A 15230-nucleotide genomic window follows, 5' to 3' on the forward strand; every position below is an offset into this window, starting at 1 on the left:
TCAAAAAGCCATCAGCTCAAAGTATCCCCACTAGCATCTTGGACATCGGTCCACACAGTTGCCAATGCCTGCCTTCTATGTCACTCCCTGGTGCTTCTCTTTCTCCTGATCTTCAGGTGTTGTGCTGCTGTCAGATGCATTCCCAGAGCGAGTCCTGCCCTACCTGCTGGCCCAATATCGGAGCGCTCATCCAGGCACACAGGAAGCACAGACGGTTGAGACCAGGATGAAAGTGGGAGAGGCCCTGATGCGCATCACACGGGCACTAGGTGAGTTTGCAGCTCCCACTGGGAATTTTGTGCCAGAGCTGCTCCAGCAGCGTGTGGAGCACCAGAACATGTGGCCCCCTGAGGAGGCCTATGCTGGCTTTATAATCACACTTGTCCAGGAAGTTGAGTAATGCTCATTTACTGGTATAAAACCCACAACTGGTTGTACTAAGTGCAGAGTGCCAAACAGCATTGATGTTCCTTGGCAGCTTGGTACCCAGCCTTCACAATCTACAGATGCCTCTAGCTTTGCTGTTCAGTGTGTGGGCAGAACACCCCACCTGGACAGAGCCGTGCTAGAGGAGATCCCTGCTCCTCCTTCCACAGTAGCATCTTTGCCTTCAGGTGCCTAAGCACCAAACTGACAGCAGGGGAAGTTACTGTTTGGACCCACCCAGGTCAACCTCCCCTGGTTTTGGAGTCATGTCCTCTGGCACAGATTGGAGTAACACAGCATGCCCTGCCCTTACAAAGGAAAATTAGGCATGTCTAAGGGAATGAGTCACCTCCTTTAGCTAGGCCTCAAGTTGTATTAGAATCTGTGCATGCTATTTAACAGCACTATTAATTTTCTCCTTGCTTCATTTCCCCATAAATGGAAGTTCAGGAATTGCCCACCGGTTTCCTGCATGTTACAAGGCACCATTATAAAACTTGGCTGCATTGCCTGCCGTTTCCCTAAGACTGGAGCCCTGTGACTTGTCTGGGCATGACAGTGGCTGAGTTCTCTGGAACTTAGGCCTTTCTTTAAAGGTTTTTGTTTGTTAAAGTGATTGCTTCTTGGTGGCATCCAAGCTCCTCTACACAACTGGGGTCTAGGGGCACAGGTGCCAGCTTAGCAGGGTGCACGAGCCAGTCTTGATGGTGCCACCACAGCCATCTCGAGTCTTTTGTCCACTGCTGTTGCCAGCGAACAGATTGCTCCCTGCACTCTGTGCTGCAAATCCTGCTTGGCCAATTTAGCCTTATTGTGCTTTATATATGTTGAGCCTAACTCATTAAATTACCATCTGGCCCAGATGTTTCTCCATCTGTGCATCCCACCTGTTTGTCTGAAGCAGAAAATGGCTAAAAGACTGGCTTTTAAATCTTTTAGTTTGATAAAAGAGAGGGGGGATTACAGGCTTTCCTCCTTGGTTTGGCTTCTGTGGCAGCTAAATAAATATTTTCTCAAACAGATGTTCAGTGTGTGAGGACCTCTTCTGGTTTTCACGCTTTTTGCGTTGAGGGAACTGGCCTATTTGACATCAGCTTGTCTGCTTGAGAAGCCCTGCATGATGTAAAGGATCCTGGGACATGTGCACACTCAGGCACCAGGGCCATGCTGTTGACTATTATGTACTGAACAGGTGACCTAGAACACTCCTGACACTTCCATCTGATCATGCATTGCAAGAAAGGGGAGGTTGTGGTGGTGAGGAAGCCTCTCTGCCATTAATACTGATCTTCTGATAAGCTTCCAAAGTACAACATGCACCCCCGGATTGAAAACTCCTGTTTGTGGGCTAAGTTGCATCTACCTTGACTGCCCTTTCACTCAGACCAAATCGGAATATTGTGTGCTTCTTCTGAGTGACTGGTTGCTCACTCCAAGCATAAATCATATTCTAAGAGACTTTAGCATTTCTGGGCAAAGAATGGGGCCTCTGAAGAGACAAGGCTCCAGGCTGTGAAATTTGGCAATTAACCACCTGGTTATAGGCCTTGTTCCAACATAACTGTTGGCATTCAGCACAATGAATTGTGCCCAGCATTCCTTGGAGCAGACCCCTTGAAAGGAATGAGCATGGCTAAGTTAGGCCCATTAATCTTATCTAGTCCAAGGATAACTTAGTTGGATACAGCCCAATGGCTCTTTGAAGTAACTCCTTGAAGTTCACACATGTGCAAAAGCAATGCCAGAGTTTGTTTTCCTCAGCAGGTCTGTGATTTTATGAGCAGGTTTGTAGATGCCTGGCAAACAAGCAACCCTGTCCCACAGGCATACGTAGCACTGGATTCTTGCAAAACTGCCTTCAAATCCCCTGAATGAATCTACCCACCTGTTTGCCCCCTTCCTCTCTCTGGTTTTGCTGCCCTTTAGGGATGAGGAGGGGAGCTTCTCCATGGCAACACAACCACCTTCACTACTGGGCTTCTGGTTAGGTAAAGGTAAAGGTACCCCTGCCGGTACGGGCCAGTCTTGACAGACTCTAGGGTTGTGCGCTCATCTCACTCTAGAGGCTGGGAGCCAGCGCTGTCTGAAGACACTTCTGGGCTTCTGGTTAGGTCCCCCAGAAACATATACTACCTCCAATTGTGAAGGTAGAGCATATGGCCCTTTTGGTGCTATGTTGCCCTTTTGGCAGTGATTGGCGCACCCTTTACTCCACCCACCCACCCCGCTGTGCCTGGTCTGTGCAGCTGCTTTTTCTTCTTGCAGGTAGAAAGAAGGTGCACTCAGACACCTCATCTGCTGGAAAATTCTCTTGGCTCACTGATGAGTTGCTGCTGGCAAAGGGCCCTTTCTTTAAAGATAATAGCATAATTGCTCCCCTGTGTGTCAGGGCTTTACCCTCCTGTTTGTATCTCTTTTCTTTCTTTTTCTTTTCAAGGTGCTGCTCGCTCCTGCTTTCCCTGCCCCCAGCAAGAGTGCTTTTTGGGAGAAGGGGGGTGGTCCCTGTCCTTCCTAGTCAGCTAAACATCAGGAAGACTTTTCCAGTCACAATTTTCTTATCTTTCTGCCCTTTTCCCATTGCTTTTTATTGTTAATCTTCTAGAAGTTTTTTGGGTTTTTTTAATGAATGGAAGCACTTTGGCCACTTAGGTGCTCAGTGATTGACTTAAACCACCCCAGGGCAAAAGACTTGGAGCTCAAGCCCAGCCCCCTGACCCCCGACAACAGCCCTGGGCTTTGACACACAAACCCACCCACCCACCCACACCCCAGCACCCTTGGGGACTGCAGCTATGAGGCTGTGTGTGTTGTGGCTTCTCCCACTGCTTGGTCATACATTATGGGTGTGGGGCTGCTGATCTGAATGAGGGTCTCTTGAGGCTGCTGAGGTGTCATACTTCACTCCCGGCCTGTGCCACTCCTACCCACCCTGGTTCTTGCACCGCTGTCAGCACAGCCCCCTATTTGGCATGCACCAACTAGTCTGTCTATTTATAGACCAAATTAAACCAAAGTGTTTTGTACGTCTTCACATTTTTCAACACTACAGCACTATTTAAGACTGTGCTCTCTATTCTTAAAAATCACTGGATTTCCTTCCCCACCCCCTGCTGCTAATCTTTTCTGGGATTTGCTTTGCTTTGGGGTTGTCTCTGCTCCAAACGGCTGCAGGGAGTGCTGGCTATGGCAAAAACTCTCCTGCACCTCTGGATATTGGTATCTCTGGTGTGGAGGAAAACCTTTCCAAAGTAATGTTGGTTATTCCGCCTTTGTGGCAGTGTAATAGCGAGAGTTGCACCACTACAAAACTATGACTTACTGCGGGAAGCAAAAGGGGCCTAATTTTGACCCATCTGCTCTATCATGGCACAGATGCATCTGTTGCTGAGGAGAAGGACTCCAGTGATGCTCTGGGAAGGAGGAGGACCGGAGGATGGGAGGTGGGGTGCCTAGGCGAACCCTGCCCTGCAGGTCTTGACTGCAGCAAATGCCCTAAGCTCTAGGAAGCCTTTTGCAAAGGGACAACTCCTGCACAAGCAGACCGCCTGCATCCCAGGAGGGAGTGGCTGGTTTGCAACAGTTCTGCTGCTTTCATGTCAGCCCTCATTAGAAAGCAGATTTTCTTCTCCAGGCAGCAGAAAGCTGAAGACAAGTTGAGATCTGTCAGCTGGCTGGAACGGTTAAGGAAGGAAAGGGAATCTGTGCAACCTGACCCCTGTTGTGTGTAACTTCAGGAGTTGGGAGGGGGGAGGCAGCTAGAACTGTGGCTTATATGTGCCTGTGTAGTCTCATTTTTCTTCTCTTGGGGTGGGGAGGAAAGAGGTGCTTCTCCTCTCCCCCTTCCAGGCATTGCTGAAGGATTTGCATTATCAATTGAGTTTAAACACATTAAAGCTTCCCCCAGGATGTCAGCTGAGACACTTCCTCTTCTTATTCAGGGATCATTCACTGTATGGGGGAGGGGGCTGGGAGGGAACCTGCTTTGTTCATTCAGCTCCTGATCCAGGCAAAGTGCTGCTTTCGTAGGCAAGAGTCATAATAATTAGACCTCCTCCTCCTCAGCTGTCTAGGGGCGCCTGAGAGGGAGATGCTTCTGACACCCTGGGTGGGTTGGTGCACTGCAGGCCTTGCATCCCACCAAGGGGGGGTTAACAGTTACAAGGGATGCAAGCTGATTTCCTTCAGCAGAGTAGACAGCTCCCCATCTCACCCCAAGTACTACCACTATAGACTTTACAGCTTGAAAATGTGTGTGCAAAGGCAGCTGGTACCTGAGACCAAAGCTGGGCTTGTGCTGGTCACAGAGCCAAAATGGATTTTTGTGGAATAAAGATATCTACAAGATTCTGCTTACTGTGCACAAGTTGTTCAAGATACAGAATTTGAGGTTGGTTCTTAGCTTAAGAGTTGAGAAAACAGAGCAAAGATTGTAACTGTGCAGCAGCAGAGGTACCCTCAGCTGGCATCCCTCCCCCACTCCTCCCCCATGGCTGAAGCCCCTTCAGGGCAGATGCATATGTGTGTGCCTTTTGTCCCATTGACATGCAGGTGAGACAAAGATCAGTGGATGCTTTGGAATTCAGTGGGAACCAGAGAGGCGGCTAATGAAAATTAAGGGATTACCCTTTCATCCTGTGCCTGCCCGACAGTGTGGCAGGAAGCGCCAGGGTGTATCCAGTGCAGAAGTGCTTATGGCCTGTCATGTAACTCTTGTTCTTGTCTGAGTGCTTGAATAAACCCACATTCAGTCCTGCCTCATTGTGCTCCCCCCACCCACCCAATATTTCTGCAGCAGCAAGTTTGCACACCCCACTGGTTCTACTTAGTCACAGCGGCAGCGGGTGGGGGAGCAGTTGCCACAGAGCAAAAGTCTTCTGGCTCTTCCTTTTAGACTTGTTGCCCTTTGCTGTTCTGTGTCATGGGTTAAGGAGCGCAATCGGATTGCTCACTCTAGTTTTCACACGCTTTGCTGTTTCTAATGCACTTGGTCTGCTGTGAATGGGCAAACAGAAATCCCAGTTGTGTATATTTGCTTCCTCTCCATTCTCTGATGAATAATTTTGTGAATCTTGAAAGAAAGCTGGCGTACTCTTAGACTGGCATTAAATTGGTGTTGTTAGTAAAAGGTATGATGTTACCTTCTGCCCGACCCCCTTGGGACTGACATGACAGCCACATTCTATTCTGTTGCATGTGTCTAGAATCATAGAATTGTAGAATTGGAAGGGATCCACCCCAAGGGTCCTCTAGTTCAACTACCTGCAATGCAGGAATCACAGCTGCCTGACAGATGACCACCCAACTTGTTTTAAAACCTCCAGTGAAGGAAAGTCCACCTCCTTCTGAGGTAATTCATTCTACTGCTGAATAGCTCTTGCTGTCCTTTCATGTAATTTGAATCCATTGGTTCAGGTCCCATCCTCTGGAGCAGCACAAAACTAGTTTGATGCATCCTCCATGTGACAGCCCTTCAGATATTTAAAAACGGCTTCTCTTTTCTAGGCTAAACATACCCAGCTCCCTCAAGTGTTCCTCATAAGGCTTGGCTTCCAGTCCTTTTATCATCTTGGTTGTTCTCCTTTGCACACATTCAGGCTTGCCAGTGTCCTTCTTAAACTGTGATACCTTTTTCACATTGTTGACTTACATTAAGCCTGTGGTCTACCAAGACCCCTAGATCCTTTTTACATGGGTTTGTTCTTCTTGGTTCTGAGTTTGGGCATCTTAACAGCAACCATTTTGAGGCACAGGAATATGGCTACTTCCACACCCACAGCCCTACTCACTACAAAATCCCAGGGACTTTTGCAGCATTGTGGTCCAGAACTGACTGCAAAGATTAAGAGGGCTGGACCGGAGCCTTTCAGCCCCTGTGACCAGAGTCACTTTGGAAATGTCCTTCCTCCCATTTTATAGATGGGGAAGTAAGGGCAAGCTGTAGTGAGAGCAGAATTGAAAACATCCTTCCAGGTCGAAGTTCACATCACTCCTTCCCTGAAAAGAATGAGCTTTTTGCACCAGCAGCTGTTCATGTATCTGCTAGGAGTGCTGCTTGTTGGGTCAGGGTGAGCAGCACTGCAAAGTCCCAGACACTCTTACTCTTTCTCTCTCTCTCTCAGTAAGAGAAAAATCTGCTCCTAAGTCAGCAAGAATTGACTTCAGGATTCCTCTTCTGGGCAGAGAAGAGGAATTTGGGGCAATAAGAAGCATCACCTTTCCTAACAGGTGGCTGCCTGACCAGCCATCCTGGGAACCTGCTCAGAAGGTGCAACAAAAATCCCTAGGTCATTAGCTAGAACTGGCTGGGGATCCTTCTGCACAAAAGCCACAAGAGGCTGGGCTGCCCACAGATCAGAGGTCAGAGGTGAGTCCAGGAAATTGGCGTCACAGTGTAGATGCCCATGGGCACACATGCTGACAGCTGCCGCTCTGAGCCACGGGCCAGTGGATGGTTGCATAAGAAGGGGGGGTTGTGCAGATGGGCCAGGCGCCTGGTCAGCTGTGAACACTCGCCAAAGCGTGTGATCTTGACTGGTCGATAGCAGAGCACCGCTGGCCAAGGTGACTTCTAGACTGGAGCTGCAGCTCATTGCCATGTGATAGATAAGTTTTCAATTTAAACCACCACAGCTTTATTGTCCAGGCTGTGTGACGCTGCCACCTCCAGCAGAGCTATCCTCTTCCAACCACCTGCACTGTCTGGTGGTTTACACGTGAGTCGGAAAAGCATTGCTGATGGAAAGGAGGTGGCAACGCACCAAAAGCCTGGAATCTCCATTTGTCCTTGGCTCCTTATCTCTGCCCATCTCGTTGTGTCCTCCATGGAACAGGCCACTTTTCCCCAAGAGATATCAACAGTGCTGACCCCCAACCAGCCAAAGCTCTTGCTTTCATGGGTGACAGGTTTAATACATTCTCAATCTCTTTGTCTATTTCTTCTCCATAGCACAGAGCTCTGTTCTGCAAAAGGTGAGTGACTTAAATAATCGGAACCTTTCTTTCCCCCGCCCCCACTCTTACAGGAGACATGGCCTTCTCACACCGAGACAACCTGATCCACGCCTTTCTGCGAGGAGCAAGAGATCTGGATGGCACTCTTAGGGCAAGCAGCCTGTCCAATCTGGGAGAGCTGTGCCAGATACTTCATTTTCAGCTGGGCTCTGTGGTCCATGAGGTATTGGCCACATCACCTCCTCTCTAAAGCTTTTGTTGTTACTGGAACATGGCAGGCTACTGGGGTGGCATGCTTGGAAGGGGTGGCTTATATAACTTCCTCCCAAATGGAAACCTGTGGCCTGATTAGTGCTGGTAAATACCCCCCATGCTATGAATTCCTTTTGCCTCTTTGGCTTCTGAGAGCCCCTTCGACATACTCCCTCTGCCTAGTGCACTCCAGGTAGATGTTTTAGACTCCCATTAGCCCCAGGCAGCACAGTCATGTGATACTGGGACAGATGAATGTTGCAGTTCAAAGCATCTGGAGGGCACTGTGTTGGGGAAGGCCGCTGTAGGGCATTCTCACAGACTTCTTTTTTTCAGACAGCATAACGCTTTCCAGTGCCTTTCGCCTTCTGCCCACTAATACACTCTCCACTGTCCTGTGCTGTTTGATAATTGGGTATCTTCCATTAAACATGGGCAGTTTGACTGGTGTCTTTCAAGGTTAAGTCCGTCAGAGCCACAACTGGGTGCTCCAGGGACAGAACACTCACAACCATGCATTTCTGTGTCAAGCTGCGGAACACCTGCCTCATACCAAGTCAGGCTATTGGCCCATCTAGCTCAACATTGTCTGTTCTGACTGGCATCACCTCTGCAGGGTTTTAGACAGGAGACGTCCCCAGCCCTACTAAGAGACGCCAGGAACTGAACCAGGGACCTTCTGCCTGCAAAGCCAATGCTCTATCAATGAGTCACAACCCTACCTCAGTCTCCCCAACCTCTCCTGGGTTTTTGTATCTCTATTTTCTCCTCCTCCGTAGCTCAGTGGTAGAGCATCTGCTTTGCATGCAGAAGGGCTCCAAATTCAACCCCTGGGGTCTCTAGCCAGGGCTGGGAATATCCCTGTCTGAAACCTAGAGAGCCTCTGCTGTTCACTGCAGATAGGACTGAGCCAGATGGACCCAATGATCTGACTTGGTAAAAGGCAGCTTCCTTTGCAGAGATGAGAGCCACAGGCCAAACACAATGCTAAGTATCTGGTACAGGGGTCAGCAACCTTTTTCAGCTGTGGGCTGGTCCACTGTCCCTCAGACCATGTGGTGGGCTGGACTATATTTGAGGGGGGGGGGGGTTGAACGAATTCTTATGCCCCACAAATAATCCAGAGATGCATTTTAAATAAAAAGACACATTCTTCTCATGTAAAAACACACTGATTCCCAGACTGTCCACATGCCGGATTGAGAAGGCGATTGGGCCACATCTGGCATACGGACCTTAGGTTGCCTACCCCTGACCTAGTAAGTAAGGCTTACTGGAAGCTAGGATGTGCCTTTTGCTTTCTGGAAGGTTGCTGAATGGACCCTTAACAGCCAAGAAGTCTGTGTTTTCCATTTGCCCTCTGCCACTTCTCCAACAACTAGCTGGAGCAGGGCTGTGAATGCTCTTGCGTCCAATGATGCACTTCGGTGCTATGGAGATGGGTGCCATGGAAATACGTGCCCACCAGGCAGGTACATCTTGGTATTCACAGGCAGGAGGGATCAGTTCTCTGAATTCTGCACAGTAATGCTTTTGGGGGCTACCTCCAAGGATAATAAGTTCAGAGGCATGTTGTGTGCCATTTCAGGGTCACCTGACCCTGGCCCTCCTGCTGGGTTGAGACACCTGATGGAAGCTCTGTCCAGGGTTAACTAATCTGCAGAGACAAACGCTACACATTGCAGTCTTTTGTTTGGTGTTTAGTTAAACCAGAATGACATCCTAATTGCTACCACAGGTGAGAAACTGCAAGCCACCCATACATATATGTGAAAAGGGCTATGGGGTGGAAAAGAAGTCCATAATTGGACCACTGTGTTCACACTATACCTTTGAAGCACATCCAAATCACCTTCTTTCCCTCAAAGAATTCTGGGCACTATTATTGACCCCTCACAGTATTACAACCCTTAACAAACCAGTCCCCAAGTTTATTTGAGATGTGTGGGTCTGTGTGCTTTTAATGTGCCTTAAAGACATAGTGCGTACACAACCTTTGTCCTCAATAGCTGTGAGTAAAATAGGCCGGGGGTTTTTATTCATTAAAAAAACACATTATGGGGTATCTAGGTAAAATGATCACAAGCTTCATTCCCACAAAGGTTTGAAAGAATCCTGCTGGGCGCATTGGAAGCAGCCTTATGTAGCAGGTCAGACCCTTTGTCTGTCTAGCTCAGCAGTGTCTGCTCTGAACAGCAGCACGCTCTCCAGGGTATTGAGCAAAAAGAGAAAGCTTGCTCATCACCTGCTACATATGTGAGATTATTTTAATTGGAGAGGTGTCACCTGGCAGGATTGAACAAGGCGCCTTTTGCATGCAAAGCAGGTGCTCTCCACCACTAAGCTGCTTCCCCTCCTCCTTCCTGCAGTGCTGAAGCTGGAATAGCAGGAGGTGTGAATGCCCTCTTGGTGTCAGGAGCTGTGCATGACAGCTCTGCTGCTGCCTATTCCTATAGCTGCTGTGCATCTACAGCAGCACACAGGGAGGAGGTGGGTGGCTTGGTGCAGATTTCAAGCCGCACTTTTCTATGTGTGAGGAGGGAGAGAGAGAAGGATGCTTCTGGCTCTGCAGCGGGCCAGGTGCCAGCTGATTCAGCAGGAACTGCTGCAGAGGGGGAGGGGGAAATGCTGCCCTTGAGCTGAAGGAAGGAGGCTACAGTAGGGAACTCTGTGCAGGGCAGAGGCTTCTCTGCCAGTTTCAGAACCAGCAGCAGGGACCTCCCTGGAGGCCAGGAAACAGGAGTTCTGCCCGCTCACCACAAGCTGGGTGGCAGTTTCCATGCCACAAATGTGAATAAGCTCCAAGGAAGGAGAAGCTGCCTTTGCTCAGGAGTTTGCAATATTGACCCTTCCCACCAAGATGGGGAAGAAAACTTCTTCCTCTCTCACTTAAGTGTCCTTAGTGCAGCATTCCACAAGGGGTTTTAGAGCAAAGGCTGTCCCTCAATGGCAGAGCATCTGCTTTGCATGCAGAAGGTCCCAGGTTCAGTCTTTAGGTTGGGCTGGAAAGATCATTTTCTCAACCTCCTATTCTCTTGACTGTTCCGGTGTGGTGGGCTTTGATTTTGCGCTCAGGTTTGCTGTGCAGGCACTCCTGAGTCCCCAGCCCATCACAGGTGGGCAAAGTAGTCTGCCTGTCCTAATAGGGCCTATGACTTTATCTGTCTGCCAGGTGACCTCATGTCTGACAGCAATAGTGAAGACCGACGGTCAGGTTGAAGTGCGAAGAGCAGCCATCCATGTGGTGGTGCTTCTGCTGCGCGGCCTCAGCACGAGAGCGGTGGAGGTGAGCTGCTTCCCTTCTTGATTCTGCCCAAAAGAGAGATTCTCTGTAGCCCAGGCTCCTCTGCTTTTATGGTTGAGACTGGAGGTAAAAGTTTTTCCCCACTCCCCCTAGGGCCAGAGCTGTGCTTTGCCCTGCAAGTGCCCTGTGTGAAGAGAAGTGGAGTGGGGGCAACACCGAAGAAAATGGACAAAAAGTAAAAGGAGAAGCGCACCTTGAGCTGGTGCCCACCATTTATGTTGTGAAAATTGTCTCAACTGTAGGTCTTCTCCCCTCTATAGCCTAGCAACAGAACCTCTTTCAGTACTGAAAGTGAAAGCCTATACTCAAGAGCAAACAGTCTTTTACTCAGAATAAGGCCCATTAAGGTCTGAACACATTAAGCCACCTTCACAAAATAAACGACTAGCTTTCCGGCAGCAGACTGAAGGCTGCCTCTTCCCTTTTCCTGTGTGGGCAGCATCCTTGCAGCAAGGCTCAGACTGCCACAGCTGGTTCTATCCCAGAAGTTGGCTCTGAGCAGTGGGAATTTCATTTGCAACTACCATTGACTCACTGGAAAAAAGATTACAAGAATCATGTTCATCTGATTGTTGCTGCAGGCAGTCAATGAAAGGTGTGGCCTTCTAGAACTGCCCTGGTGCCCTTCCAAGGTGAATTGCCTCCCAAGTTGAGGCAAAGGGCAGTAGAAGCACCATTCAGGTTCCTGCTAGGATTTCTCTCCAGCCATATTCTCAGCTTGTTGCTGCTGTTGCACTCTTGTCCTTGATTATTACAGAGGGTGGAAGTGACCTTGAATGAACGACACAATGGGAGGTGGAAACGCCTCCTAAAGTTTTGAAAGCATAGGAAGCATTATCTCCCTTGCAGTTTTTAAAGGGAAAAGACATTTGGAAATATTTTGATTTTTTTTTTTTTTAGTATTTACTAGACTGTCAGTACCAAACCCAATTTATATCATTGGAGCTCAAAGATACAATATACATGCAGTTTCCCTGACATTGTCAAACAGGTATAAAACATTTGCAGAGTAGCAGCAGAGAAATGAAAATATTCAGGTCTTCATTGAGCAGGAGTATTTTGGGGGAGGGTTTTTGGATTTTAATCCCTTTCCCCATTATTCCATAACATAAATTGTTCATTTTTTATTTCGAAGTTTCTCTCTGCCCCCAACCCAATAATGGTGTCACAGGCCACTTCCTTTTAAGAATAGGAGATGAATGTTACTCCATTAGAGCCTCTGCATGGTTAATAGTAAACATTTCAAAACAATCAAAACAATCAGCAAACTTCCCAAAGGAAATAAGCAAGTTGCCAAACTGAGGGTTTGGGATGTATTCCTTGTATTGAGGCTGTGTATAGTGAATGAGGCCTGCTGGGACTTGCGGCTTCTACAGACTGCCCACCTGAGTTTCAAAGTGCAGCAGCATCAGGTGGAGCTGCCTTGGCATGGTTGGCCAGGTGCAGGCCAGGAGTCCTGGGCAAGCTGCCACCAGCGGATCTCTTTTGGCAGGACACTGGGGAGTGCCCCATCCAGGAGGCCCAGGGACTGTCTTCTTCCTCCTGCTCCTTTCTACCTTCGCTCCTAGCCCTGTGGGGATCGGCTAGCCATGCTGGGCTCTGAGAGAAGCTGCTTGACTCTCTGTCTCTCCTGCACAGCAGTGCTGTTTCTTTGGCAAGGCTGCTTCTCTTTCTACCTTTGGACAGGCAGAAGCCTCAGTGCCAGGCACCTGAAATGAAAAGGGCATTTATGCACAAGTCACTCTCCAACTGCCTTTCAAGGGGGGGGGGGAATCCAGCCCTCTGCGAATGCACACGCCTTTGCAGGCCAGGCCCACAATTTGGTTGCTCCTGTGGCTCTCTCATCAAATGCCCCTCTACAAGCTCATGCTGAAATTGGGAACTTTTCAGGCTGAGCAAAACTCTTTGCCTTGTGACCCCATTGCATCCTCATGCCAGTGGACTCTTTTCCTGTTGGGCTCTGGAGAGCTCTGCACCTCAGGAGAAAATGAGGACGGGAGCCCTCATTCCAAACTTGAACTGAACCAGCACAAGAGTTTCCTTCTCACCTCCAGCACAATCGTGGCTGCAATTCTGCAAGTTTTGACCCGGTGCAGATTCCCATCTGCAGCTTTCTGGCTTTTACTGACTTTCGTTTTCTTTTTTGCTGTTTCGCTTTGCCAACATTGAAAGTTCTGGGAAATCACCATTATCTTTTCTCAATGTGTCATGCAGCAAGGCAACTCTGTTTAGATCATTCCAAGCTCCATTACCTGCCACCAGGTAGCTCTGTACAGTAGCAGGGTCAGCAGTGTGTTTTTACTACACAAATTAATCTCAGGTGCTCAGGGTCTGTAATGAAGCCTGGGCAAAGCAGAAGAGTGTGTAGAGCATACCTCTGGAGGCAGAGTGGTGGCACCTTAGATTCAGAGTCCAAAAGATGATAGATGGGTGTATACTAATTCCTTGCTCTTACCTGTTATAGACATTTTATCACACCTTGACTAGAATGTGACAGGTCTACAAGGGGCCAGCTAACATTGCTCTGGGGGCCAGATCAGGCTTACGGAATTTTCTAGCACAAATCTAGACAAAAGTATTTTCTGACAGGCAGCTGCAAAGGGAGCCCTTTAACCTCAGTTGGTTGGACAGCTGAATGGCTTCTGGGGCATGAAAGGTTCTTTTGGACATTGCACATAACTCTGCCTCTCCAATGGATGTTTCTTTTCCTGGTGTAGAATAAGCATTCTAACAGCTCACTATCATGACCTCAGTTGTTCCTAGGAATAAGAGGGAATCTCCCAGACTGATGCAATGCTTTCCTGCTGGAGGTGTTTTCCTATGGTGTTGCAGAAAAGGAAGTGGTGTCACACCTTCAACAGGGGCAAAGGCTACTGATCCTATATTGGGGAAGTGTCTGAGTTCAGTGGTAGATCATCAGCTTTGCATGCAGAAGGTCCCAGGTTCAATCCTGGGCATTTCTGCATAGGGCTGGAAGGAAACCCAGTTTGAAACTTGGGAGAGCTGCTACCAGTCAGCGTTGACAATACTGAGCTAGATGGACCAATGATCTGACTCCATATAAGGTTGCTTCCTATGTTCCCATAGCCAGGCTTTGATCTGCTGTGGTGGATATGTGGGCACAAGAAGCCACAGGGCTTTGCCTTATTTCTGAAGTTAGCATTCATCAGGCAGTCTCCAGCAAGCCCTGTCTGTAAAAGTTTCTGCTTTCAGAATCTGCCGCCGCCTGTTTGTTGCAAGATGCAAGACAGGCCTCTGTTGCTTTGCAAAGCTCACCTGCTGCAGGAGCTCAGTGGCCAGAACTCTCTTGGTGCAGTGGGAGGTGGAGGAGGCAGAAAATGTGTTGAGCATTAACGAGAAGCTTGTCTGGGTGGGATTACCTGGCTGTCCCATATGCAGACTGTGATTGGAGAAATTTGGAAAGGTATTCTCCCCCTCCCCCTGAACCTCATCCTGACAATATTCTGGCTATCAGATCCCTCAGAAAAAGGTGGGAAACTATTGAGAAAGCATTGCAAGACAAAGCAGAGGCCAGTCTGGCCTTTGTTTGGTGCTCAGAAAGAACACTCTCCCATACTCTGCCTGTGCATTATAGGCACTAGGAATCCAAATAGTTCACTCCCACACACTCAACCCTGATTCAACTTTCTCTTTCCTCTTCCCCTGCCCCCTCCCCAGGTTCTCCAGGATGCCCTGCTGGAACTCTACCACCTGCTGAAGTTTGTGGTGCGCTGCGAACAAGATGAGGTCACTGTACTTCACGCACAGCTGGCCTTGGAGGAGCTGGATGGCATCATGAGGGAGCTCCTGTTTCCCCGTCAAACTCTTGAGAAAAAGATTGAGGTCCTTCCTTAGGGAAGCACAAGTGCCAGTGGATCAAAGGACTCCTGCTACTGTGTGGCACAACTTCAGAACTGTACCAGGGTCTCTCAGGGAAGTGGGGTTTGGGAGCCAAACAGCTGGGCTCTTGAACCCCTGTGGCCTCAGCAGTGCTAGTCTGCAATGAGGGAGTGGCTGGTCCTTGAGCTGTGGCTCCTGAGAGCAGACTGGACCATTGCCTGCCTAGAACATTGCTCCCATGGGCAGATTTTGCAGAAATTTGACACTTATACAAGGGTGTCCCTTAGGAGGGAAGGAATGTCTTGGGGCTGCTGCTGGGATCAGTCAATGCAATAAATTTCATAGGGGAAAACTTTCTTGTGTGGAAAGTGTGCGTGCCTTCATAGACCAGGGTTCAGATACCCCACCTGGCTGGTAGCAGATGGTGTCCAGTGGAGAGGGAGTCAAATTTAGAGCA

The 15230-nt window shown here is 48.9% G+C and overlaps 1 protein-coding gene across 3 annotated transcripts in view; it reads left to right on the plus strand.

The window, feature by feature from the left end:
• Nucleotides 1–15125, plus strand: part of TANGO6 (transport and golgi organization 6 homolog) — a 46963-nt gene extending 31838 nt beyond the window's left edge. For 2 of the 3 annotated variants that reach the window (XM_083513582.1, XM_083513583.1), the window contains 4 exons: nt 117–269; nt 7449–7600; nt 10802–10915; nt 14612–15125. In XM_083513582.1, the coding sequence (XP_083369708.1) occupies nt 117–269; nt 7449–7600; nt 10802–10915; nt 14612–14788 (596 nt within the window). In that variant the 3' untranslated portion in view covers nt 14789–15125. Of the gene's footprint in view, nt 1–116; nt 270–7448; nt 7601–10801; nt 10916–14611 lie in introns of those variants that run through there. The other variant, XM_083513584.1, reaches the window with a different exon arrangement.
• Nucleotides 15126–15230: the final 105 nt, after the last annotated feature.

This window comes from Podarcis liolepis (assembly GCF_965112155.1).
Source record: "Podarcis liolepis genome assembly, chromosome: 7".
Classification (NCBI taxonomy): Eukaryota; Metazoa; Chordata; class Lepidosauria; order Squamata; family Lacertidae; genus Podarcis; species Podarcis liolepis.